Here is a 25,860-nt window from a genome sequence, read left to right as displayed (position 1 = left end):
AGAAGATGTGGGGAGGACAACTGCAATGTGGGAAAACTGTAAAGTTGAGAAAGCGCAAGTAAAGTGCCTGCGCTGCAAGGGAAATCATGATACAGGGTCAGCAAAGTGTCCAAAAAGAATTAAGGAGGAGAAAGTGAATAAGATGAGAGCAAAAACGAGATGGAGATGCTAAAAGAATGGAAAGAATGGTGTGAGCCAAGAACCTAAGGAGGACAAGTCAGACAGGAAGCATGCTGAGTTTTGTAAGGATGAGATGAAGTTTGTGGCCTTTTTGGCAATGATAATTAACTGTACTGCTGGAGCAGAAAGAAAATCTGAGAGAACTGACATAATTGTAGATATGGCAAGGACATTTTTGGGTGTTTTTTGAATTTTTTTTTTTTAATTTTGATGTAATTCATTGATCCTCATAGGGAAATTACGCTCTGCATTTAACCCATCCTAGCTGTGTAGCAGCTAGGATGGGTTAAATCGGCCGAGTTGGTCCCTGGGCCGAGTTGGTCCCTGGGCCATGTCTTGGTCAAGGGCAAAGACAGGAGTATTAACCCTAACATGCATGTCTTTTTGATGGTGGGGGAAACCGAAGCACCTGGAGAAAACCCACCACAGACACGGGGTGAACATGCAAACTCCACACAGAGGACGACCTGGGATGACCCCAAGGTTGGACAACCCTGGGGTTCAAACCCAGGACCTTCTTGCTGTGAGGCAACGGTGCTAACCACTGCACCACCATGCTGCCCAAGTTGTAGGAGTTTCTGGAGGTGTACATCAGCTGCTGAGAGAGGCTTTTAGTCCCTCTCAGAAACCTGTGAAATAACTAGTTTAATTGAGAAGACATGAGTCTTTTTCAAGTAATTATACATTCTAATCCACTATCCATTCCAGTTGGTGGTGGTAATGCACCAAATCGTTTTTTTGCCAACTACCAATGCCCGCCCCCCCCCCACACAAAAAAAATGATGAGGCTGAGCTAGTGCTAACAATAGCAGGTCTGCTGTCAGGCTTGGGGCTGACTACCTGGAGTACCCATCACGTCTAACATAATCCTAGCCAAAAGTAACTGCTCTAACTCACAGTCACATCTCTTTAGTAAGATAACCTATATGTAACTGCAGAACAGTCACCACACACCATCATTTTAACAAGGCCACTTTGACTGCAAATACAATAAAGCTAACTGCTAAGATAGGCTAAGCTCAAAGCTAGTTAACAGACAAGGAATGAAAGGCTACTCACTAACATGAGCTGTTTGAGAAAGAAAACTAGTGAATCTAGTGACAAGGAGATTTAAGTACAGAAAATGGCGAAATCAGTTTGAGAAAAGGTTAAAGGAGAATATAGAAGAGGGAGGAGAGTAAGATAATAAACAGCAGTTATCGATCTCACGAAGCTAGAAGAAGCCTATGAGTGTGGAAAGGGATTTAAATAGATCTCCAAACAATTGGAAATCAATCATTCTACTGTCCCAAAGATCATCTAAAAGTGGAGATTTCAAACAACTGCCAACTTGTCCAGGCCAGACTGCACCAGCAAGTTCAGCCCAAGAGCAGACTTTAAGATGCTAAAAGAATTCTCTAAGAACCCCAAAATGTCATCACGGGACCCACAGGTAGCTATTGCCACTGTTGACGTCAAAGTGCATGAATCTACCATTTGAAAGAGGCTGCACAAATTTGATCTACATGGGAGGTGACACCTTCGCTGTCCAGGAAGAACATCAGGTCAAGACTAAAGTTGCCAACGAGCACCTAGGCAAAGACCAGGACTTCTGGAACAATGTGCTCTGGACAGATGAGTCAAAGATCATTATTTGGCCACAGTACCAGAAGGCATGTTTGGCAAAAACAAAAGACAGCATTTGACCAGAAGAACCTGATACCAGCTGCAAATGGATGTGGTGGAAATGTTAGGGTTGCTTTGCTTCACCGGGGCCTGGGCAGCCCACCGTCATGGAATCCACTATGAATTCTTCATTGTACAGAGGGTACTTGAGGATAATATGGACCATCTGTCAGAAGATTGGAGCTCAACTGAAAGTGGGCCTTGCAATATGACAATGATCCTAAACATTCCAGTGAATCCACCAAGGAATGGCTGAAAAGAAATGGATGGGGTCTGGAATGGTCAAGTCAAAGCCAGGATCTAAATCCCATCAAAATGCTGTGGGGGGGATTTGAAACGGGCTGTGCATGCAGGAATCCCCTCAAACATAGCACAGCTGAAAGAATTCTAAATGGAGGACTGGGCAAAACTTTCTTCCAATCAGCGTCAGAGACTGGTAGACAGTTATAAGCAACAGCTAATTGCGGTTGTTTCTACCAGAGGGGGCAATACCAGCTATTAGAGGGAAGAGTGTACTTACTTTTTCCAAATGCAAAGTTTGCATTTTTGTTTATTCAAATTATATAATAGACTGCAAAATGTACATGTTACATGGTATTTGTTATATCACCTTACCGATCAATATTATTGAAATGAAGATCAAATAGCTCTCTGTTAAAATATGCTGAAATATGGGGCGGGGTGGCACGGTGGCGCAGTTGTTAATGCGGTCGCCTCACAGCAAGAGGGTCCTGGGTTCGAACCCCAGGGTAGTTCAACCTTGGGGGTCATCCCAGGTCGTCCTCTGTGTGGAGTTTGCATGTTCTCCCCGTGTCTGCGTGGGTTTTCTCCAAGTGCTCCAGTAACTTCCCACAGTCCAAAGACATGTAGGTCAGGTGATTTGGCCGTACTAAATTGTCCCTAGGTGTGAATATGTATATGTTTGTGTGTGTGTATATATATGTGTGTGTGTGTGTGTAGGCCCTGTGATGGCCTGGTGGCCTGTCCAGGGTGTCTACCCGCCTGCTGCCCAATTACTGCTGGGATAGGCTCCAGCATCCTCGTGACTCTGGAGAGCAGAATAAGCAGCTTGGATAAGCGATGGATGGATGGATGAAATAAGTTAAAATGTTAAAACTTTGCATGGGTTGTACTTAATTTTTTATGACTGCATATAGCGTTTTGAGTATTTATTTTTTTCGGAAACCGTCAATGGTGTTGATAACAGTGCTCAAAAAATGAGGAGCGGAATATTATTGAAGTTTTTTCCCTACATGTATCTTTATATATATATATATATATGCAAACCACCAGCCAGCATGTAATTCCTACTCCACCTGCAAGAACAGAACAGTGAGACTGTGAATGAAGTGTATATATATATATATATATATATATATAGTAGATAGATAGATAGATAGATAGATAGATAGATAGATAGATAGATAGATAGATAGATAGATATACACACACACACATATTCAATTAAGGTAACTTCTTTTGTTTACTTTGGAAAATGAACGGTAACAACTAGCCAAGTGTTTTGATTCATTATTTTATTGAAGAGTACATGATTATTTCCTTACCTTTGCATTAAAAAATTGAAAAGTGCAATTAGAGCATTGTCACAATCAAAATGAATAATAAATTACCATCACAGCAAAAACACTTAGAAAAAAAAACCTTAAGAACACAATCAAAATCAGTTTTCATGAAATGCATTGCACTTCTTTTAACCTAAACATCAAGCAAAACAAGTAAAAAAAATACCACTAGGCTTCCCTTGTGAAGCTTTAGACAACATGTAGTTCAACCAGTTCCTCAACAAACGCATTTATTTGCTCTGGGAATACTGGAGGATAAAATGGAACACAATGGAAACCCCTAGCTGATGGAATGCAGACCAAGAGTTACGACTTTGTTGCAAACCACCAGCCAGCACGTTATTCCCACTCCACCTGCAAGAACAGAACAGTCAGGCTGTGAATGAAGAAGTCGCCAGCAGGGGCTTGACTTTAGTTTTCACTCAAGATTGTGTGTTTTCAATGAGCAGAAGGGTATACTCTATCTATTTTCCTGATCAATATGAAATGTACAACAAATATAAAAAAGTACACAAACATCAGTGATTAAAACTGCACTGGCCCTTTAGAGAGAGATACTTTATTGATCCCCATGGGGAAATTACACTCTGCATTCAGCCCATCCTAGCTGTGTAGCTAGGAGCAGTGGGCAGCTGATGTGCAGCACCCGGGGACCAACTCCAGTTTGTCCTGCCATGCCTCGGTCAAGGGCATACACAGGAGTATTAACCCTAACATGCATGTCTTTTTGATATAAATTACCTGCTACTCCAGTTGGAAAAGCCACAAGGCGCTCCACAGGGGCTATCCATCTACTAGGGACCACCGTCACTGGATCAGAGTAATACTTCCAGATCAGCGAGATCATCAGCGCACCCTGATAATTAACACCAAGACGGTTTCATTCAGCTGTCCATTTCATTGTATTGAGTATATTGTACATATAGCATGATCCATAGCTTTCATCGATGGGGAGTGCCCAATGGTCCAGGTTCAGTAAGACAATGACTTGGGTCAATTAAATGTTAAGTCACAGACACATCAGAAGTTTGCTGACTTACTATTCCTCCCCCTGGTATTAACCATTTGTCCAGCTCTCTGGTCCGCTACCAGACCACTCTCTTTATTCCCCTTTCCTTTTAGACCCATGTCACTTCTGACTGCATTTACACACAACTGTACCACTTAGACTACAATCAAGCAACATTTCCACGTCTCCACTGTCATTAGTGTTTATGATTTAAGGTTTATTATGTGGTCAGGCAAGAAGATTGATACGAGACCAATAGCATCTATGGTAAGCTAGATCTCATCTCCAAGGTGAGCCACACTTTTTCTTTATGATAATGAAGTAGGTCTTTGCTTGCAAATCTGGGCTTCTTTATCATGTTTTTCACCTACCTGCAGTATATAAAAGGTTATGTTCACGACCCACTTCATCTTAGCTTGCTGGGCTGTTCTTGAGTTTACTACAGAAAAGGAAAAAAGTGCAAATGTTAAGCTGGCAAAGCTAACCATGAATTTTAACCACGTAATAGGGAAACAATCCAAATAGTGTATTCCACGTTCAATACTGGGCGAAAAGAGCAGCTCCAGTGAAAAAAATATTAATTAAAATGCAAATGTTTGACACAGCAATTACAGCAAGGCTTCAGAGAAATGAAATACCATACTAAAAATGCCTGTCATTTAAAAATAGAGAAATATTGCTCCTGATGGGACATCTAAGAGAGTATAAGACAGCTGTTCTGAGGACCAAGTACAGTTTGAAGCAAGTCAGGAGAAACTGGAGCTTGCACAGTCAAACTACATAAAATGCTGTACTTGCTGCATAGCTAAGTCATTAGCATTGTCATTTATTCCGACATAAGGTGCACGTGTGAGCCTACTACACTGGTTAAGAAAAGGATTAGTGTGTTTTGTGCAAATAATGTCAACACTGAAGCAAGAGAGCTTTATTAAAGGGTCTTTTAACTTCTGATGAAAGCAGAGCTCATTAAATGTTGTCAGGCATTACTGAGAATTGAACAGACAAAAACTTTACCGACCACTTCAGTACAATGAGAAATGTTCCACTTTGCTGAATCTTCTCACTGGGCTTCAACAAACTTCGATGGGGGAATCATTTAAGAAACTGTGATACATTTCATTTTCATAAAGGGGAAGCTCAATGTACAATCAATCCAATCTTCCAATTATTTTATGTTTATTAATGTTCTGAAAAGGAGCAAAATCTGATCTGATCTGGAACTACTTCTTGCAGTGGATGCAGTCCATCCCAACCATCTGCAAACCTTCTTGTACTTCCAGAGACTGGAGCTTGTGCAGTATGGTACGGATGTAGCAAGGAAGACACATTTGTGGGATGTGCAAAATAACATCATTTCAACCCAACAGGAAGCATGGTTTACATCTATTATTTCTTAGTGGAACAAATTAGGGCATGTCTGATTGGAAGGTGCGCTTCCCATTATTGAAAAGAAGATAAGTCATGGATTTTCAAGGCTTAAATTAGTCCTCATCTGTACTTTGTATAAGCCAAGTGGTAACTCTCTATACTGAAGTGTTCAATGATTTGTTTTGTTTTGTTTTGTTTCTGTGCAATTCTATATGATACCCAACAATGTCTTAACGGGTCAAGGTTAAAAAAGAAAAAAAAGTGAACCTCCCCTTTCAAAAAGCTCTGAACAGATAGTCACGCTCATATGTGTAAAACAGTAGCAAAAGTATTCAATATTTAGAAATATGAGCTGTGAAAAACCACACTGTCAAAGGTTATTCTTACCTTTTACTTTTTTCAACCTTAATAGCACAGATAGTTTTCTTGCTGCTGGATTTGTGTGCAAGGGGGGTTATGAAGTTCTAGCAGGTTGCTTCTTGTGTGTGTAGAACATGACTGAGAGTAAAGTGACCACAACAGACACCAGCACCTCGCAAGTCAACACTTGGGCTGATGTCTGCAGCCCACCGGCCACCACCCACACTTGCTGTTTTCAGTGTATAAATCTGACACTGTAGAAGGCACAGGGCAGTTTAACGTTTAGGTGTGGAGGACACTTGCCCGATGGAGAGGTGCTATAGATTGTGAGCGAGGGAGCAACCGTAACATTGGCCTTCATCTGCTCGAGGTAGGTATAATATTGTTTTACCTTGTGCTCTCCTTCTATGAGCATGTCAGTATCGTGAGCTAATTGAGAATCTTACCATGTGTCTTTAGCTTGTCTGTCATCTTGTTGATTTTGCGCTCCAATCTGGCATATCTTGCAAACTCATCCATCATGCTGATAGAGGAGTGCTCCTTCTTCATCTCCTGGATCTCAGCTCTCATCTCGCTCTCTTGCTCAGCATCCTTCTGGACCATCCTGGACAGCTTCGGGGAAAAAAGAAAAAGCATTGATAACGCATGTATGTGTGACAGGGTCTACTGTTTGTGCAATAGCAGACATACAGTCATTAAGAGCAATGTACATAACAAAAGCCATAGTAAGACAATAGCTACTGATAAGTACATCCAAGGGCAGTCTAGTGCCTTGAGCTTGCTCAGGGACGACAGATAGCTGCTGGAGATACTACTATATAGCTGTTTAGGTACCTGGAGAATAAAGTGACACAGTAATCGACAGCATGGGAAATAAGGCCAATATACAGTGTTCTCCTTGTGTAAACTAGTACGTAGACCAACCCGCACCCTTAAACAACTAGCAGGAGCTCCTCACATCACACAACCATGGAGTCGCGTTCAAGCAGGCGTCACCCTGAAATGTCTCCCGTCGTTAACACGGGCGAAACCGCGCTGACGTCCGCTAAACACACACCCCGCAAAGCAACCGAGCCATACATTACAAATGTCCTCAGAAATCTTACTTACAAAGGAGGCTATGCTGGGCAAGAGCGTTTTCACGAGATTACACAAAAAGACGGAGCCCAGCACCAGGAACCACGCGCAGCCGGCCGCCATGTTGTGCCCCCCTCCTTCCATCCCCCTGGCTGATGCTGTACTGCGGAACCAGCGCCAGGCTGGAAGGGAATAGCGACGACGTTCATCCCAAGGTTTACATTACAGATATGATAAAACCAACTCATAATATCTAACATTAACATCTCGTAACCCACTGGGCTTTATTAGAATTCGATATGGTGGGGATCGGGTTCACATTTTTACGTGTGGGTAGCTATCTACAATCCGTGTCTTTACGCATGCTCAATAATCCATGGTACGTATCTGCAATCAGACAAGTTCTACTCATTACATAGCGCAAGTATAGCGATTTGAATAGCAAATTAATGGGAAGAAATATGATCGACTGGATCTGTTTAGCAAACAGACCTACCCACACACAGGTAACCTGCTATGGTTTGAAATCGTGATGCCTCGACCCAAAGCCAATCAATGAGAGCAATGGGCGGAGAATGAGCCTCCTTGCCCGTGAGGTTGGTAGGATAAGGAATACAATGTACAGAAGGGATCCAATCCGGTTTAAGCTAGTTTTGGTGCAGATGGAACATTTATGTTCGTAAGTTACAGTGTGTTCTGTCGATATACTGCGGAGGCTGGCATTGTCCATTCTTAAGGCGAGCGCACACTTTACCGTGACCGCTGAAGACTACGTTGTTATATAGTAGACCACAAAAGCTAAGCAACCATGGCGAAAAGAAACAAAGTAAGTTTGAAATGTGTACATTGTATAGACTTGGGACTATAAACGACATTTTACAATGTATCATTTCACACAGCATCGTTAATATAAATGCTTGTTACAATATTTCATGTGCATGCATGGTTGAAATGTGACTTTAGTACGCCGTTAGAATACCTTCGATGGCCTGGAGTATCATGTCTGCCCTGCTGACAGGAAAGTGGCGCCTTTTTACTTAGTGCGGCGCAACACTTGTCTGCCAACGACTTTGTGCCTTGCACTTTTCCTCTGGCGTCGTCACTTTTGTCTTATTCTTACTTCATATGTACAGTGCACGAAGGATTTCCAGGAATAAATCGAAAATGGGATTTCTCAGTTATGAGATCAGACAAAGGGGTGGAACCGCTGGCAGATCTGCATGTGAAGATTGGAGACGCGATGCAGGGCATTGTTGACGCGACGTCGTGGTGTGCAAGCGTGCCATTTTCCACGTAGATTTGGCGGTTTTTGTTCTACATTCGGTCATAGTCCGTACAGTCCACGTTTGGATTTAGAAGTGCGCCGAGACACGAGGGGGGGGGGTCTAGTTTCTTTCCTTCGAGTGTCATGGTAGCGTTCCACCTCGTCGGCACAAGAGGAATTGTTTATAAGGAAGTGAAGGAGTTTTAAGTCGGTTTACGCACGTTTAAGAGACTTCTAGTACTTCTGTTATTTGTCATTCTTTGGGAATCGTTAGTACAGTGGAGACCTAACTAGTCCAGGAACTAGTCTTGATCACGGACGCCTCATTGTGTACAGCTTGTCCTCAGAGTCACAGGCCCCCTGCGCTCGGTGCTGGAGCGCAGGCGGAGGCGGGGCAACCACGGTCCGCCGGAGAGTTCTGTCTACCCCGGAGCTCCAGTTTGGACTGACATTCGTGTTTTTATTCAAATGTGTGGTCAACTCAGATCGTCTACCGTGTTTACCAAAACGGGTTGCCTCAGCCATAAACTGTGAGCGTCAGCTTCCCCTCCCCTCTCGGAGATTGCATAATTCTTTAAATTTGTAGGTGTGTGAGTGTGTGTGCGTGGGGGGGGGTGCACAGAATGTGTGCCCCATCCCCCTTACCATCACACACCCACTTCTACCCATTCAGGATGTCAGCTTGTTATTCTTGGTTTACCAACATATATTTTCTTTGCTCCCGCAGGCTAATGATAATGCTGAAGTGGAGGTTAGTATTTCAGGCTTTAAAGATTTTGTTTGTATTCCATTTCTAGTGTTTTGTGTACAAACTTTTTAACTGACGGCTGATTGAACATTTTGTTCTTTTCTCCCCAGCCCAAGAGACGATCCATCCGGTTGTCCAACGTAAGTCCAACAGAGCCCCTGTTGCTCTTGCCTTATTAAAAGCAGCATTATACAGTACTCTGCAAGTGTGATACGACACTAACAATTGTGTTTCCCCCCAGAAATCACAGCCAGAGCCCAAGGCGAAGGTAAGGAGAGGGGAGGTGTTGAGTTGGTTTGTCACTGAATCATTTAAGCTGCATGTTCTTCATACATTTCACTTGTAGGAAAACTATCACACCTCTCAAGCCTGTTTGTCTGGTGTCTTAGCCACAGAAGGCTGCTCCTAAGCCCAAAAAGGCTAAGGATGTAGAAAAGGCCAAGCCAGAGGAGAAGAAAGAAGAAGTGGAGACTGAGAAGGAAGAGGCAGCACCAGAAAACGGAGAGGCCAAGGAAGAAGCTGAGAAGGTATCAGATGTTTGCTGGGGTATTATACCTCGCTTGTCCAAATTTGCTAAATATCTCTATGGTATAAACCAACAGGTGCATTGACATTTACAATATGAAAATATTTTCTGTTCCCTATGATTGTAGAAGGTTCATTGTGTTGTTTCACACTTTTAGCCATTTTTCATGGTTGAGGCCCTGATTGGGGAACTGTTTAATGTATTGTGCTTTTATCAGTTTTTTTTTAAAACTGCATTTTCTTTCTGTCCTCCAGGAGGCGCCAGCTTCAGATACGGCGGATGAAAAGGGAGACGAGACTGAGGCAAAGGATGAAGCAACAGAGTAGTAAAGACCATAAACTCAGGCACCCCCTGTACCTCCATTCTTGTATAATGCAGAGAGTATTTTTATCAACTATTTTCTTAAGAAAAGACAGTGAGGTTTAAGTGATATGATTGCAGAAATGCATTTTAAATACTAAAAGACACACTTGAAAAGAGATTCCTTTGTATTCATGGTTTTTGGGATTTATTTCTGGTTTTAGGCTAATGTCTTTTTCCTTTTGCTCTTATTTTGTTTTGCTCTTATTTTGTTTTGCTCTTACATAGCGCTGAAATGACTTCTTTAAGAGGGAGGGGCAGGTTGCAGTTATCTGCATGACATGTAATCGAGCCTATATCAGGAATGTAATGTTGACCGGCACAGTTTGCCTGAAACATTGCAAAGGCTACATGAGGGATTTTGTTTGTACCATGAATTGTGAATTCTTACATGCCATTACGTTACTTTCATTTGTCTGATAGGAATTAAGATGGTTGTGGCTGTTAAAACTGTGCACTACACCACGTGATTTCTTTCGCATACATTTGGTTTCTTGAATCCACAGTTCAGTGTTATCATCATGCCCACTCAAACTGGAATTGATCAGATGTGTCCTTGACTTCTGTCAATCGTTAGGCAACATTGTAGTAACATTTGTATAGCTGCTGTGAAACGGCTTTCTTTCTGAATCATAATAGCTGAATGCAGTATGTGACGGTACATTGTGAGGATGGGTCGGTGGGCGAGTGTTTTCTAACCATCGCATTGTGCATTACATTGTTAATCATACTGGCCATACCTTATCGTTTTAGCATACTAATAATCAAAATACTGTAATTAACTTTATCCTACCAGTGTATGTGCCACAAGTAGCTGCCATTGTACAGTTTTCAGTTTTTTGTAGTTCTCTCATGACTGGCATAAAAGGCTTATTAAAATGGGCATAATTTCTCATAAGTGTCTTTATCCCGAGTCAAAATGTGCTCCAGCGTACTTGGAAAAATTGCAACTCAGAAAATATAGTGCTACCTCGTGGCATTTACCTCCGGAAGGCTTTACGCTTTTTTTAACCACTCGGAGAGCTAGTTGTGTGGCGTGAAGAGGCTAAAAAGTAATTCTAATAAAAAAAAAACCACAATGTTTTCGCACACTGTTGATATCAAATGAGATAGAAAACAAGACGCAATTCAGTCGTTTTGGTTTGGCTTAATAAAAGTGAGCAGAATTCTGTTCTCGTTCTTCAAATGTCGCTTTTGAAATGCAGACGTCGTCAAAATATGCGTGACAATATACGCTCGCGACGTGACGTCATTTCACCAGGTGAAAACGCTTAGTCATGAGCTGTATTACGGATTGATTCGGCCGCGAAGACGGATTGATAAAACAAGTTGGCAATCATCACATATTACGTCATCCGCGGAGCGCTCGACCTTGAAGAATAAAGCGGGGACTACCTACATTTATTTCAGTTTCACATGCACCGCTGCCGTACGAGCCGAGGGCTAAATGACTTATCACCGAGATCCATTCAAAAGATTTTAGAGACCGCACAAAGTAATCGACTTTCTGCATTGTCTTTGTTGTAGAGCAGCGAAACGGCCGTCCTTCCCCACCCCCTATTTCCTCTGCTGTGGCGGAAGTAACTCGTATCGCTGAGGCCTCATCCTTCCAATGGCGACCGAAAACAGGCTGAATAGAAAGCGGGAGCAACCGTGGAGGGGGTCAGAGCTGTGTAACCGAAATTAAATAAATATATCACACTCGCTGTAGTCATAAAGTTAGTCTAGGTTTCTTCACCCACCAGGTCACGGCCGTTTCAATGGCCAAAAATCGGAACGTGTCGCTCCTTGAGTCGGGTAAGGCGTACGAGTTGATTGCTAAATCTACAACGATGTTGCTCGGGTTGATTGGTGTCTAAATGGTGTCTTACGATGTCCCTCTCTTATGTGCAGAGCTCTATTTCTTAATCTCCCGGTTTCTATCGACGGGTCCGTGTCGAGGAGCGGCTGAGGTGAGCTAGCGTGCCCGGTTTTGCTTCACTGTCTCGGACTTCAGAAATTGCTCAATAGATGATTGCGTTTGAAAGAAACCACTGATCTGAACCCCTTTATTTGAATTCACTGCAGGTTCTAGCGAACGAGTTAGAGGAATATCAGGTGTGTATGCCGTCCACGAAAAGCCACCGACTTCGTTGCATGTATGTGCAGGCTGTCGCCGGTTGGACCGTCTGCTGCATAACTTGTTTGGCACAGTCGACTTTTAATGCCTCTGCGAGCGTCTCATCCGTTTGACATCACGCGTTTTCACTAACTCGATTTGAAGCTGCATTTTTTTCCCTCTCTCTCCCGAGATCGCGTAAAGATTGTTCTAACTAAACTCAAATTTCGACAGCTTTTGCCGAGCAGATTGGACTGGCAGGGAAACGAACACCCAAGAACATACGAAGATTTGGTAAGAACTTCATCAGTTAAAGTCCATTGTCTGTGGTCTGTTATTGTCTTGTGACAGGGACTCGAGTCCATGCTTGGGATTGTTTACTGTCTTTGTTTCCCCACTTGTCGAGTCGTTGTTGGATTCAGGGGAAATCGGATTGTAGATATGATAGAAGCACATGAACTGCCCCCCCAACACACACACACACATCCCCACCACACACCAAATCTTTAAACATCCACAGGGGGATAAGATTAGATAGAGTTTTTATATTATTTAGCCCTAGTGTTGTACTGCAGATAGGGTGGGTGCTTTGGTTTCTGGGTACGTCAAGATGGCTCTGCAGACCAATCGGAACTCGCCATAGCCTGTCTCTGCGTTATTTTGCGTGTGATCTGTGATCTGATTGGACCGTGTGAAGACTGTTTTGCATACAAAGTCCTGCCCCCCTAGAATACAGCACACCGGTGACTGAGTTCATATGCCCACGAAACTATGAAAACCCCATTATCTGGTCAATGACATTGCATTACTGATATCACGATTAGTATACTGTTATTTTTTGAGCACATCAGTTGAAGGCTCTCTTAATATGAAAATATGATTCTTATATACTGTGTTCTTGTATGCTAACACAAGTTTCATTGTGATCGTCCCTTAAGGTTGCATCCAACAGACATATTGCACCAGATCATTTGCTTCAGATATGTAAACAGATTGGACCACTTCTTGACAAAGAGGTGCCATCATGTGTCCCAGGTGTACATTCTTTGCTGGGCTCTGGGAAGCAGTCTATGCTTCGGAAAGCAAAAGGTACAATGTTTTGATTTATTCTTATGTCCCCTCCCCCCAATAATTTCTTTCTTAGGATGATTGAACAAGCCAATTATACCACTTAGTAACACTTTGCAACAGTATTGTTTTTGTGGTGATGCATGAAGGTAAAATCTCGAAGATTCTCACCTCAGTGTTCGTTAAGTTGAACGAGGGGACACAATGACGAATCAGCCTGTAAACCACTGATAAAAGCCACTGCATTTGCAGTAATATGGAGGAATACAAACACGTCTGTGGCGACATTCCCACCTAAAATCCCAAGTGTTGCACAGCTAGTGACGTGTTTTGTCAGCCAGCAGCGGTCGGTCCACCACAGAGGATAGGTGGAACAAATGCTCCATGTTTTGGTGTTGTGGCAGACAAACTAGTTAGCGGTTTAATAGTGACTCCAGGGAAGTGTATGCCAAAAAAGAACACAATCTTCGAGATTGCCACTTTGATTTAGGAATAGTTTACATTGCTTTTTTTCTTTCTTGTGCTACAAGCAAACCCTTTTATGTTGACTTTTGTTACACAGCTGATGAGCATCTTAATAATTGTAATGACTTTTGTTTTTCAGACTGCAACACTGTCTGGTTGAAGTCTTCTTCATATGCAGCCCTTCACAGGGGCAGACCACCAGAGAGGCCTTTGAACTGCAAGAACCCTCGACACATAGGTAGGCCCCGTCTTTTTTTCCCCTAGTCTGTAGGTAGAAGCTTTAGCAAGTTAATAGACAAGGTTAGACTGCCAATTAGCAGTATTTGATATGGATGTTGAGGGAAACAATGATACTCTGTGTATTAGTCACTATTGTATTAATCACTACTGTATCTGTGTATTTTACACTTTTGCCATCAGACATTTTTCAGAAGATTTTTAATATCTGTTTTGTTCACTGTCATGTCAACCTGAATGGTTCAACTGACACAGCCTGTAATATCACAATCTCTCTTATTAGCTGATAAATGTATACAGCATGCATCACATAATACTCGCGGTTCTGTTTTTTTTTTTTTTTTTGGGATCTTTGATACGTTATTAAAAGTGGAGGTCATCAGAGGGAGAGCGCTAACAGGAACTCAACACTTCGGATCCATCAATCCCGTTGGCAACTATCAGCACATGAGACTGCACAGGCGAATCCTGGGGCATCTCTCTGCAGTGTACTGTATTGCATTTGATCGGACTGGTCTCAGGATCTTCACCGTAAGTTAGAATGTGTTAACCTTCCTCAACTCGTTGAAAGAGAATGGCTTATTTACTCAAGTTCTCTTGATTCTTCAAACCAGTAATTTTATTTTCTGCGTGTCTATGCCATCGATGCACATGCGTACAAAAGCAACAAATCTTCTGGCACATTTTTTTAATGTTTAACTGACCCCCATACCCTGGGCAACTTAAAACAAGGGATCAAGGATAGGGCAGGTGTGGTGTTCAAGATCCTCGACCGGACATAGTTGATGATGCAGACATTAACTTTTACCAGGATGGAGAAAGGTCACTAGCCTCTCATCCACATGCTATACTTGCATTCTATGCTCCCCATCTGTCACTTTCAGACGGCTGTGCCTACCATTTTCTTCCCACTGCCTCAAAACAACTTGCAGGGGTACACTGCTTGCTTTAGAGGATTTATACAACATCCTAAGATATACATGCCTTACCTGTCACTCTGTTGTAGGTAAATTAATTGTATTTTTTTTTTCTACTCAAGAATTGGTCTAACTAATGCAACATTTTACTGGCCTTGTCCTTCGAGTTTTTGCCACCTGTTTTATGATGTATTTTGGACAAAGGTAAGTTGTATAACAGGCACAATGCCTGACCCACACATTTGCCAATACACCACAGTTTTTTCATTTTGGAATTTTTCAGGGCTCAGATGACTGTTTGGTGAAGATATGGTCTTCGTTTGATGGAAGGCTCCATTCGACACTGAGAGGACATTCGGCAGAGATCACAGACCTGGCGGTTAGTTACGAGAACACGCTGATTGCTGCTGGTAGCTGCGACAAGACCATCCGTGTGTGGTGCCTTCGTACCTGTGCCCCTGTGGCTGTACTTCAGGGACACAGTGGATCCATTACCTCCCTACAGGTAATACCCAAGCAGTCTTCCCAAATAATAGTCTCATTTTTAAGGGAGGGCCAACTTGCACTTTGAAAGACAAAATTTGTTTTTCTCCAATTTATTAACACAAAATTTTGCCAGTATTTTTCAGACGTGCAAACTGATCATTTTTTTGGCGAAATTCACTGTTTTGATTACAGAATATGCAGTCCATGTGAACTCTGTAGAGCCAGAGTTTTAAAGTTTGCAGGGAGGGGGTTCTGCTGCATGCCAGCATTTCTGACTGTATGGGTATTTCTTAATACTGTGTACCCCCAAGTACAAGCTTCCCTTCTTGAGGAGTACATGTCTGGTACATTGAATTTGGGAGTACAAATTTCTAAGATCGCAGGATGTAAAAAACTCAAGGTACGGTTTGAGATGAGGGTGACTTGCTGATGTTTTCTAATACCCTGCGCTATAGTGGGGCTTCCTAGTACAGAAAAGCTGGAGCAAAATTTCCATTTGGTGTTAGGAACATAACTTTTCCACTAGGAAAAATATTGGAAGCTACACCGATTTCTTGCCACAGATCTTCTCAGAAGTGAACTTGGTGACAGATTAACATTTGTAATACAAAAATTATATTGCCTTATACTTGTGGGTGTCTTTATGCATGCTCAGTAATCCAGGTAAAAAAAAAAAAAACACAAAAAGTTGAATCAGTTCATCTGGACACAACGTTTATTGAGAGAAATGTTTCATCACTCATCTAAGTGACCTGTTCAGTCTCAACTGACTGCAGGTATCCCCACCCTTATAAACAATAAAGTGGCATAACGACCGAAATCAACGATCAGTTTCATATGCAGATTGCCATGACCATTAACTAGAGCTACGATGGCCATGTGTACTATTCACAAAGGATTGGGAAATGGTTGCAATCACAGCATTGTAAGATGGTGGCAGATATACTCTTAGCCCCCCCCCCCCCCCCCGTTCGGTTTAGGGATGGTCGTTCCCTCTTAACATAGGTGGCCTCTTTGACCCCCCCCCCCCCCCGTTCAAACCATCGTTCCTCCCTATCAAGGATGTGCACATCCTCATCCTTGAAAGAGTGGCCACTGGCCTGACATGTCAGCTCTCCTGTGTTGTGCCATCCTCTTGGCCAGCGTCTGTTTAGATTCGCTGATGTACAAGTCATGGCAATCCTCGTGGCACTTAACAGCATACACTATATTGCTCTGTTTTTGCCAGGGGCCCCGATCCTTGGGCAGGACCAATTTTTAGTGCAGCTTGTTTTGGGGTTTGAGAGCAACTGAGATGTGGTGTTTGGAAAATACGTGTCTCAACTGTTCCGACACTCCTGCCACATACATAATCACCACTGGTTTATGCTTGGACAGTTGCTGTCCTTCTCCTCTGTTTGATCGGCTGGTGCACTGTTTGTGTCTTGTTGGCTTTGACAAAGCCCAGTTAGGATAACCACACTTAACCAGGGCCTTTTTAATGTGGGATTTCTCCCCTACCCACGTCGCTGTGTCGGTTGGGACATTGTCAGCTCGGTGGTACAGCATCCTGATGACTCCTAGTTTGTGCTCCAGTGGATGATGAGAGTCAAACCTTAAATACTACTACAACAATCAAATGTCCCCCATCACCAATTGCAGTTTCACAGTCTAAGAAGGCTAACCTGTCATTTTTCACATCTTCCCTGGTGAACTTCATGTGGTTGTTCACAGAGTTAATGTGGTCGGTGAAATGTGGTACATCTTGAGATTTAATTTTAACCCAGATATCATCCACAAATCTGAACCAATGGCTAGGTGGTGTCCCTGGATAGGACATCAGAGCCCTCTTTTCCACTTCCTCCATAGACAAGTTGGCCACTATAGGTGAGACCCATAGCACATCCATAGCTCTGCCATGGGTGTGCTATGGGTTTCCACATACTACACATACAGGGGTGTACTGCCCCCGTATGTGTAGTATGTGGACTGAAGACACAGCTTCAGGAGCAGACACACTTGGTCGGTGTTAAGGGTGGTCCTATTGCTAAGGGTAGGGGTCATTTTGTAATTTCATACAGACTACCTCCACTGCTTCATCAACAGAAACGCATGTGAAGAGAGACTTAACATCATAAGAGACCATTGTTTCATCCTCCTCCATAATCGCATCCTTCACCTTATCCACAAAATCCATTGCGTTCTGAATGTGATGTTCATTACTGCCCACCAATGGGTTAAGAATAGGTGCAAGAAACTTAGAAATTTTATAGGTCACTGTGTTAATCATACAAACAATAGGCTGTAATGGCACATCTTGTTTATGTATCCTAGGCAAGCAATACAGATGGTGATTTGCATATGAAACTGATCGTTGGTTTCGGTTGCTATGCCACTGTATTGTTTATAAGGGTGGGGAACCTGCAGTCTATTGAGACTTGAGAGGTCACATAGATGAGGAATGAGACTTTTCTCCATAATCGTTGTGCCCAGATGAACCGATTCAACTTTGTGATTAAGCTTGTGGGCTTTTCTCTGCCATGGATGTCAAAGGTTTTTGCATTTTTTTAGCCCCTTGTCATCAAATTGTATGAACTTTTCATTGCACCTGAACATTTTCTAAAGCATACCGTAGTTTGATTTTTCTTTTGGAATGTGTTTTTCCTATCTTCCTGGCTGCCATTTTTTACCATTTATGCAAGTAGCACATGAAAATTAAGTTACAGAGACTTGAAACTTGCTGTAGAGAAGGCGTCCATCACAGTGAACACTTAACATCCTCCATTTTTTTTTCAAAGTTAAGTTATCATTGCAGGATAACCGTTAATATGCAGCTTGATTTGAGAGGTTTTCTGGAGCTTTCAATTACATTATCCCACAACGGTAATGTATCTAGGTTGTTGTGAGAAAGGTGGTGAGAAAGAAGAAAACGTCTAAGCTGCAGTTTACAGCCCAACCAGGCCAAAAGAGAGAAGAAATAGGCCAATGATGAACTTGAATGTAATGTAATGATTTACTTGAATTGAACTACTTAGTCACTGTCTGCTCTGTGTTGGATGGTTTGGCAGGATGGTTGGCCACTGTATTTCTTGTTTTATCGCGTGCCAGAATGCCTTTTTTTTTTTTTAAATTATGTTAAATTCGCTACAGTTAACCCCCCTACATGGGATTGGTTTTGAAACTTGTCACCCTTTTCATCTAAAAAAGAAATTGCTGATCTTGTCTATGTAATTACAGTTTCCATTGATTTACTTTTATTTCTTAAGGATATTCAGGCATGGGACTGTTGTATTTCAAATGGGAGAATTCATTTTCATTACCTATTCCTGATATATGTTGCTAATTGATTACATCCCTGAATAAAGATGCAGCTCTTGAATTTTTGTTTTTGGGACCTATTTTTGAACATGGGATCTGTGTGCTATCTGTTCAATGTCTTCCTGTAGTTTATGTAGTTCCAACATTAAAGATGGGCCCATGGTCTGTAAAATGTTATGAAGCAGTCACTCATGGCCCTGGTCAGGCCAGCACTTGGCAAACCTCTAGACCCGAGCAGTTTGCTTGTATTTTCCCATAACATTTCTTACATGAAACCAAGAAATTAAGTTTAGCCCTGTTCTCATACATTTTGGCTTGCAATTTATGTCCTGTAACATATATGTAGAGTGTTTTGAAAGTTAACCTTTCATTGTAGGTTAAACAATATGAAGTTGATCAGATTTAGTAATTCACATTTCAACGTAGTATCCAAAGGAATTGAATCAAGTGCAACTGGACTTGGTTATATATGAAGACGTTTCGCCTCTCATCCAAGAGGCTTAATCAGTTCGTGCCTTTCTGACTAGACCAAGCTAGTCTGACTGGCTGGTGATGAAACTCAGATATTTAACCTCTTTGAAGTCATTATTAGAGCTATTGATGTCAATGGCTCTTTTGTGTTCCGATGTTTAGCAGCGACGGTCGTGTTAGGTGTTAGTTTCGACTTCGTTAGTGCTCCATTCAGTGGTCATGAGTTGTTGGAGCCGTTAGTGACCGATTGTTGTTCTTGGAGGCTAAGCTTTTGAGTCTCCTGGGTAGAGATGAAAGGACGGCATTGTAAGTGGGAGATAGGTGGTGTCGTAGACCTCCTCTGTTGAGGGATGGTTTTTCCAGTTTCACATAGATGGCTACCTTCAGCCCTCTTTCAAACCATCTATCTTCCCTGTCCAAAATGTGTACGTTGCTGTCCTCGAAGGAGTGTGTCTTCTCCTTTAGGTGTAGATAAACTGCTGAGTCTTGTCCTGAGGAGTTTGGCCTTCTGTGTTGGGCCATCTGTTTGTGTAGTGGTTGTTTGGTTTCTCCTATGTATAGGTCAGTGCAATTCTCATTGCGTTGTACAGCCTACACCAGATTGCTTTTTTGGGTGTGTGGTACACGGTCTTTGGGATGAACCAGTTTTTGTCGGAGTTTGTTGCTGGGTTTGAAATATACTGGGATGCGGTGTTTGTTAAAAATTCTCCTGAGTTTCTTCTGGGAGACCCCAGAAACATACGGGATGACTATGTTATTCCTTCTGTTCCTCTTCTCCTCATCACTCACCCAGTTGGTCTTTCTGGAATGTGTTGCAGTTTTCACAAAGGTCCAACTGGGGTAGCCACAGGTTTTTAAAGCTCCCCTCAGGTGTTTGTGTTCTTCCCATTGGGCCTGAGTGCTGCTGGGCACATTGTCAGCTCTGTGTTGCTGAGTTCTGATGACGCCCAGTTTGTGTTCCAGAGGGTGGTGTGAGTCGAAAAGTAGATATTGGTCTGTGTGTGTAGGTTTCCTGTAAACCCCAATGTGGAGGCTCCTGTCTTCCCCAATGTGGACGTCACAGTCCAAGAAGGGCAAACTGTTGTTCTTTACGTCTTCCCTTGTGAACTTAATGTTCTTGTCCACTGAGTTGATGTGTTTGGTAAACGCTTGTACCTCGTGTCTGGATTTTGACCCATGTGTCGTCCACATATCGGAACCAGTGGCTCGGAGGTGTTTCTCTGAAGGAGTTCAGGGCCCTGTGTTCTACCTCTTCCATATATAAGTTGGCCACAATGGGCGATACTGGTGAGCCCATTGCACAGCTGTGTTTCTGTCTGTAAAACTCGCCCCTGAATTGGAAATATGTAGTGTTCAGGCAAAGGTCCAGTAGTTGGCAAATCTGGTCTGGGCTGAGGTTGGTCCTATTGTGGATGGTGTTGTCACATAGCAACAAAACGTCTTCACGGATATATAACCAAGTCCAGTTGCACTTGATTCAATTCCTTTGGATAAGTATGACCTGGATGAATGAGAACATTCACAGACATCACAACTAGTAGATAGTAGATAATTAATAAGACAAGTAGTAGATAGATAGACTTTTTTTGGTTGAGGCCAATACAACACAAAATGTTTGGCCTCACAAGCACAATGAGTAGAAATCATTCAAACATGCAAATAACTGGGTCAGGGTGGTGTGGCGGTCTATTCTGTTCCCTACCAACACGGGAATCAGTGGTTTGAATCTCCGTGTTACCTCTGGCTTGGTCTTGCGTCCCTACAGACACTATTGGCCGTGTCTGCGGTTGGGAAGCCGGATGTGGGTGTGTGTTCTGGTCACTGCACTAGTGCTCCCTCTAGTCAGTCGGGGTGCCTGTTCAGGGGGGAGGGGGAACTGGGTGGAATAGCATGATCCTCCCACGTGCTACGTCCCCCTGGTGAAACTCCTCACTGTCAGGTGCAAAGAAGCGGCTGGCTTACTCCACATGTATCAGAGGAGACACGTGGTAGTCTGCAGCCCTCCCTGGATCGGCAGCGGGGGTGGAGCAGCGACCGGGACGACTCGGAAGAGTGGGGTAATTGGCCAAGTACAATTGGGAGAAAAAGGGAGAAAAAGAAAAACATGCAAATAACCTTGGTGTTTATATGTAGGATTCAAGTCATAAACATGAATATTCTTCTGGTGGCTGTTTTCAAACCTTTTTTTTTTTTTTTGTCAGTTCTCACCATTTGCCAAGGGCTCAAAACGTTACATGCTGTCCACTGGAACTGATGCTACCGTCTGCTTCTGGCAGTGGGACGTCAATAACATCAACTTCAGGTGAGGTGGGAAGGGGACAACATTCTTGGGAGAGCATTTTATCTTGGGCACCAAAAAAGACCCATGGCCTATACAATGACATTAGATGAAACGTTTCCGTCTCAGATGTTGATGAATGGTAGAAAACAGTCAGACAGTAGTCATACTTGCAAGAGGTGTTAAAACCAGATTTTATTGCCAACATAGCCAAACAAAAGATGCCCATGATTTACAACAAGAACACTTCTCTAGGGCCAATGCTGATCCAGACAATTCTTTGGCATGCATCCTCATATGAAAGTGGCTTTTAGAGGAAGATGTATCTGAAACTTTTTTCTTCTCCTCCTCAAGTGATCGTCCTCATAAGTTTACTGAGAGACCAAGACCAGGAGTTCAGACTGTGTGCTCCTCCTTCAGTCCTGGTAATGTATCTAGAGCTGGGCAATATGTTGATATAGTTTTGATATCGTGATATGAGACTAGGTATCGTGTGGAATGTTTGTTCTGGTAATATGGTGATATAGTAACTTAAATATTGTCATTCCTTGGTCTTAAAGGCGACATTACAGTACAATGACACAATTTTCTGAACTTATTCGACTGTTTTAGCTGAGTGAAAGGAACAATGAATGTAGCTGTTTGGTCATCATATCCACATTACTAATGAATATTTCTTGATATTATGTGTAAATATTTTATGAAAGCAGTAATAGTCATACCCAAAATATTTTTTGCATAATTGATATTGAGATATTCAGTCAAAAATATCATAATATGGGGTGTCTGGGTAGCGTGGTGGTCTATTCCGTTGCCGGGGATTGCCGGTTCGAATCCCCGTGTTACTTCCGGCTTGGTCGGGCGTCCCTACAGACACAATTGTCCATAACTGCGGGTGGAAAGCCGGATGTAGGTATGTGTCCTGGTAGCTGCACTCCGATACTGCCACATGTATCGGAGGAGACGTGGTAGTCTGCAGCCCTCCCCGGATCGGCAGAGGGGGTGGAGCAGCGACTGGGATGGCTCGGAAGAGAGGGGTGATTGGCCGGGTATAATTGGGGGGAAATTAAAAAAAATAAAAAATCATTATATTTGATTTATATCAAACTCAGGTGAATCGGCCATACTAAATTGTCCTGAGGTGTGAATGTGTCGGCCCTGCGATGGCCTGGCGGGCTGTCCAGGGTGTCTCCCCGCCTGCCGCCCAATGACTGCTGGGATAGGCTCAAGCATCCCCTCGACCCTGACAGCAGGATGAGTGGTTTGGAGAATGGATGGATAATATTTGATTTTTTGTCACTATAACCGAGCCCTTGATGTAGTTTTATCGAAATGGATCTCAAAAAGATTATCAAACATATCAGCTTACATTTAGGAGACCCGTTAACTTTTTTTGTCTTTTTTTTTTTTAGGTGGTATGTTCTTGGTGACAGGAAGTACTGATGATGTTATCAGAATATATTATCTAGGATGTGGAAATCCAGAAAAGATATCAGAGCTTCATGACCACACGGTAAGAATTCAGGTGTTCTAAAAGCTGATTGATTCTTAAAATGTGGAAGATGAGTGCATTCACTTGGGTGTTAGATTTAACTCCATACTCCTTCAAAGTATCACAGTAATGCAATGCCTTTCTTCATTGTCCATATTTCTGCTTTTTTGCTAGGACAAAGTTGACAGCATCCAATTTTGCCACTTCGGAGAAAGGTAAAATGGATCCATCATAATAACTTGAATACCCCAGCCACGTTTTTTTTTTTTTTTTCTCTTTAGCCATGTTAGAAATAAACTGTGAGATGATTGCTCTGCATATGTCTCTTCTCAGGTTTGTGAGCGGCAGCCGTGATGGAACAGCACGGATCTGGAGGCTCCATCAGCGTCAGCAGTGGAGGTGCATCGTGCTCAACATGTCCTCCAGTCTTCCAGGGTTAGTGCTGTCTTCAGTGCTGTACACAACTATCAGCAAATGTGGCCCAATTGTAAATTCTTTTTATTTATGTCCTACTTATTTATTCATTTTTTCAAAGTGTCTTCATTTGATAGTCTTCCCAAGAGGTCCGTGTCCAAAAAGCAAGGGGCCACTATGTGAATGTTTACTAATATCCCAAATTCCACCATCAGTTTCTTAATTGTGATGACGCTTAAATTCTGCCGCTTGCAGCTTGTAAACACAATTTGAAACCCTGGCCCGTCCTCCCCAGCTCAGCAAGATGCGAAGCCCATGGCCTCTGAACATGATTATCGCATCACGGTGCAGCGGCAGCAATAAAGCCGCTGAAGCAGTTTATAAAGATCTCTGTAGTATTTTCAAAGCCCTGAGAGCAGGGTAAGCAGTTTGGATAATGGATGGTTGGATGCTGCTGTTGCACCAAAATCTGTTACCCACCACATTTTGTGCCCTTACAATTAAACATTGCCTCCTGCTTTGTTAATGTTTGGATTTATCTACTAACCATTTATATATTTCAAAAGCTGAGATCCAAACTTGAGATCCAAACTTGCATGTGGTTAAACAAAAAGATTTGTAAAGATGCTATTGTGAAATATCCAGCTGGCTTCCATATGGTGCAACAGTAGTATTAGGCTTTTACAAAACTTTTTTTGTTTACTATATGCTACACATGGTTATAAAGCTTATTTTCTCAGCTTTTAAAAAATGTAAATGGTTGGTAGGTTTATTCTCAGTACCGCCTGGCTATATGTTCGCTTTTGAGGTGCTTTGTCCGCCATTATGAGTCATTTTAGCTGTCACAATCTAGCAAACTTGCTAAATGTTAGTTTCAAAGAACCCTACCCTCACAGGCAGCGCTACTGGTTGCAGGCGTTGACTGACAGACCCAGTGCCAAAGAGTTGATGCCCAGATACATCCCCAACATTCAGGAAACAAGAAAGCCAGGCAGAAGTCAGGGTCTCTGCAGACACTGACACAGACTACCAATAATAAGTAATGACCGAGTTCGATAAGTTTATGCTATTTGGGGGGAGGGGGGTATTCTTGTTGTGCCTTTTAAGCTAGTGCTGGGTAATAGGAGAAATATCACGGTAAAATTAGGGAATTGTACATGGTGTCTATATTATCTTTTTACATATGCAAAAATACTGCAATTAAATATATCCAACTGAGGCTCATCACATTGAACTGTTTGGTAACATAAAGTGTAATATCAAACCAAAACTAGTTATCAACTGTTACTCCCTCAAAATATTATAATACTCATTTAGTGAGAAATTTTGGGCTATAGATTTTCTTTATTAATTTAGAGAATAAAATGATATCACGCTAAGAAAATATTGAAATTGCATCCCCAACAATACCAGATGAAATTGATGATATTGAATTATTGCCCCACTCAATTTTAATCCTGTGCTCTTAATTCATCTAAGTATTTAAACTAGATCGAATGGGTGAAGTTGTCAAGGAATCTTTCTTCTCATCTTGCCTGTCTTTTTCATAGTACATGGTGTCAGGTGGAATATATTAAAGGGATGTTAATAATAATAATAATAATAATACATTTATATAGTGCTTTTCTAGACACCCAAAGTGCTTCACAGTGAAGGGGGTAACTCAGTCCAACCACCACCAATGTGCAGTGCCATCTGGGTGATGCATGGCAGCCATTTTGCACCAGAACACTCACCACACATCAGCCTGAGGTGGAGAGGGAGGAATCATTGAGCCAGTGATTGAATAATAATAATAATGAAATACACTTTAAGCACTGAAGTGTAGCTTATCTGAAATATAACTGAAATATAATTTTAAAGAGCTGCTATTTGTTCCTGTTGTTATTTTATCTGCTATTTGTTTTGTGCTTTGTGCCTCTCTCCTTAGTGCTGAACAAATGACTGAAGAAGAGAGCTACTTCAAGCCCAAGGTCACCATGGTGGCCTGGGACCGCCATGACAGTACTGTCATCACAGCTGTCAACAACCACCTCCTCAAAGTGTGGAACTCCTGCACAGGACAACTGCTTCATATACTTAAAGTAATATAAACCACCTTAAGGTGGCTAGATACGATATAATATGAAATAGATACAATTCTGTTCCAAGACTGATGGGCAGATTTTTTTTTTTAAATTAGCGCTGTGCTTACCATTTTTTTCTCTTTGCAGGGCCATGAAGCTGAGGTGTTTGTCTTAGAGCCCCACCCTTTTGACCCCAGGATTATTCTCTCGGCTGGTCATGATGGGAATGTCTTTATATGGGACCTGCAGCGAGGAACAAAGACACAGCACTACTTCAATATGGTAAACTAATTACCAATATGGAGCATTGCTGCCCCTTGGCAAACTAACTACCGGTATAAAGCTCAATGTGAATTTGTGTGTCAGGATAGCCTTGTGGTCAAAGAAGACTGGCCCTAAACACACAGGACTTGGGTCACAGTCTTTGTGTC

General features: G+C 42.4%; 3 protein-coding genes across 4 annotated transcripts in view; 2 read left to right on the top strand and 1 right to left on the bottom strand.

The window, feature by feature from the left end:
• Positions 1–3,370: 3,370 nt before the first annotated feature.
• get1 (guided entry of tail-anchored proteins factor 1) lies at positions 3,371–8,336 on the bottom strand. Of its 2 annotated transcripts, none has more exons than XM_056283299.1 (5): positions 8,222–8,336; positions 6,612–6,777; positions 4,809–4,876; positions 4,170–4,284; positions 3,371–3,782 (listed from the first exon to the last, which is right to left on the bottom strand). In XM_056283299.1, the coding sequence occupies exons 2-5, from the start codon at positions 6,766–6,768 to the stop codon at positions 3,709–3,711; spliced, it is 414 nt and encodes a 137-aa protein (XP_056139274.1). In that variant the 5' UTR covers positions 6,769–6,777; positions 8,222–8,336; the 3' UTR covers positions 3,371–3,708. The 2 variants fall into 2 exon arrangements, with proteins under 2 accessions (XP_056139274.1, XP_056139273.1); XM_056283298.1 differs by lacking the exon at positions 8,222–8,336 and adding an exon at positions 7,276–7,371.
• LOC130115584 (non-histone chromosomal protein HMG-14A-like) lies at positions 7,844–11,278 on the top strand. The gene is made up of 6 exons (XM_056283300.1): positions 7,844–8,068; positions 9,234–9,257; positions 9,365–9,394; positions 9,496–9,522; positions 9,644–9,781; positions 10,035–11,278. Exons 1-6 carry the CDS (start codon positions 8,051–8,053, stop codon positions 10,104–10,106), a joined length of 309 nt encoding a protein of 102 aa, XP_056139275.1. The 5' UTR covers positions 7,844–8,050; the 3' UTR covers positions 10,107–11,278.
• A 511-nt stretch (positions 11,279–11,789) lies between these two features.
• Positions 11,790–25,860, top strand: part of brwd1 (bromodomain and WD repeat domain containing 1) — a 54,317-nt gene continuing 40,246 nt past the window's right edge. The window contains exons 1-15 of the mRNA XM_056284133.1: positions 11,790–11,937; positions 12,034–12,092; positions 12,208–12,237; positions 12,473–12,532; positions 13,177–13,327; positions 13,911–14,009; positions 14,379–14,539; positions 15,209–15,430; positions 21,381–21,481; positions 21,812–21,882; positions 22,870–22,970; positions 23,124–23,164; positions 23,283–23,384; positions 25,294–25,447; positions 25,577–25,711. Coding sequence (XP_056140108.1) covers positions 11,901–11,937; positions 12,034–12,092; positions 12,208–12,237; positions 12,473–12,532; positions 13,177–13,327; positions 13,911–14,009; positions 14,379–14,539; positions 15,209–15,430; positions 21,381–21,481; positions 21,812–21,882; positions 22,870–22,970; positions 23,124–23,164; positions 23,283–23,384; positions 25,294–25,447; positions 25,577–25,711 — 1,524 coding nt within the window. The 5' untranslated portion in view covers positions 11,790–11,900. The remainder of the gene's footprint in view (positions 11,938–12,033; positions 12,093–12,207; positions 12,238–12,472; positions 12,533–13,176; positions 13,328–13,910; positions 14,010–14,378; positions 14,540–15,208; positions 15,431–21,380; positions 21,482–21,811; positions 21,883–22,869; positions 22,971–23,123; positions 23,165–23,282; positions 23,385–25,293; positions 25,448–25,576; positions 25,712–25,860) is intronic.

Source organism: Lampris incognitus, chromosome 7 (assembly GCF_029633865.1).
Source record: "Lampris incognitus isolate fLamInc1 chromosome 7, fLamInc1.hap2, whole genome shotgun sequence".
NCBI classification, from domain to species: Eukaryota; Metazoa; Chordata; class Actinopteri; order Lampriformes; family Lampridae; genus Lampris; species Lampris incognitus.
Note: the sequence above shows the minus strand (reverse complement) of the source record. Positions and strands in the feature narration are given on the sequence as shown.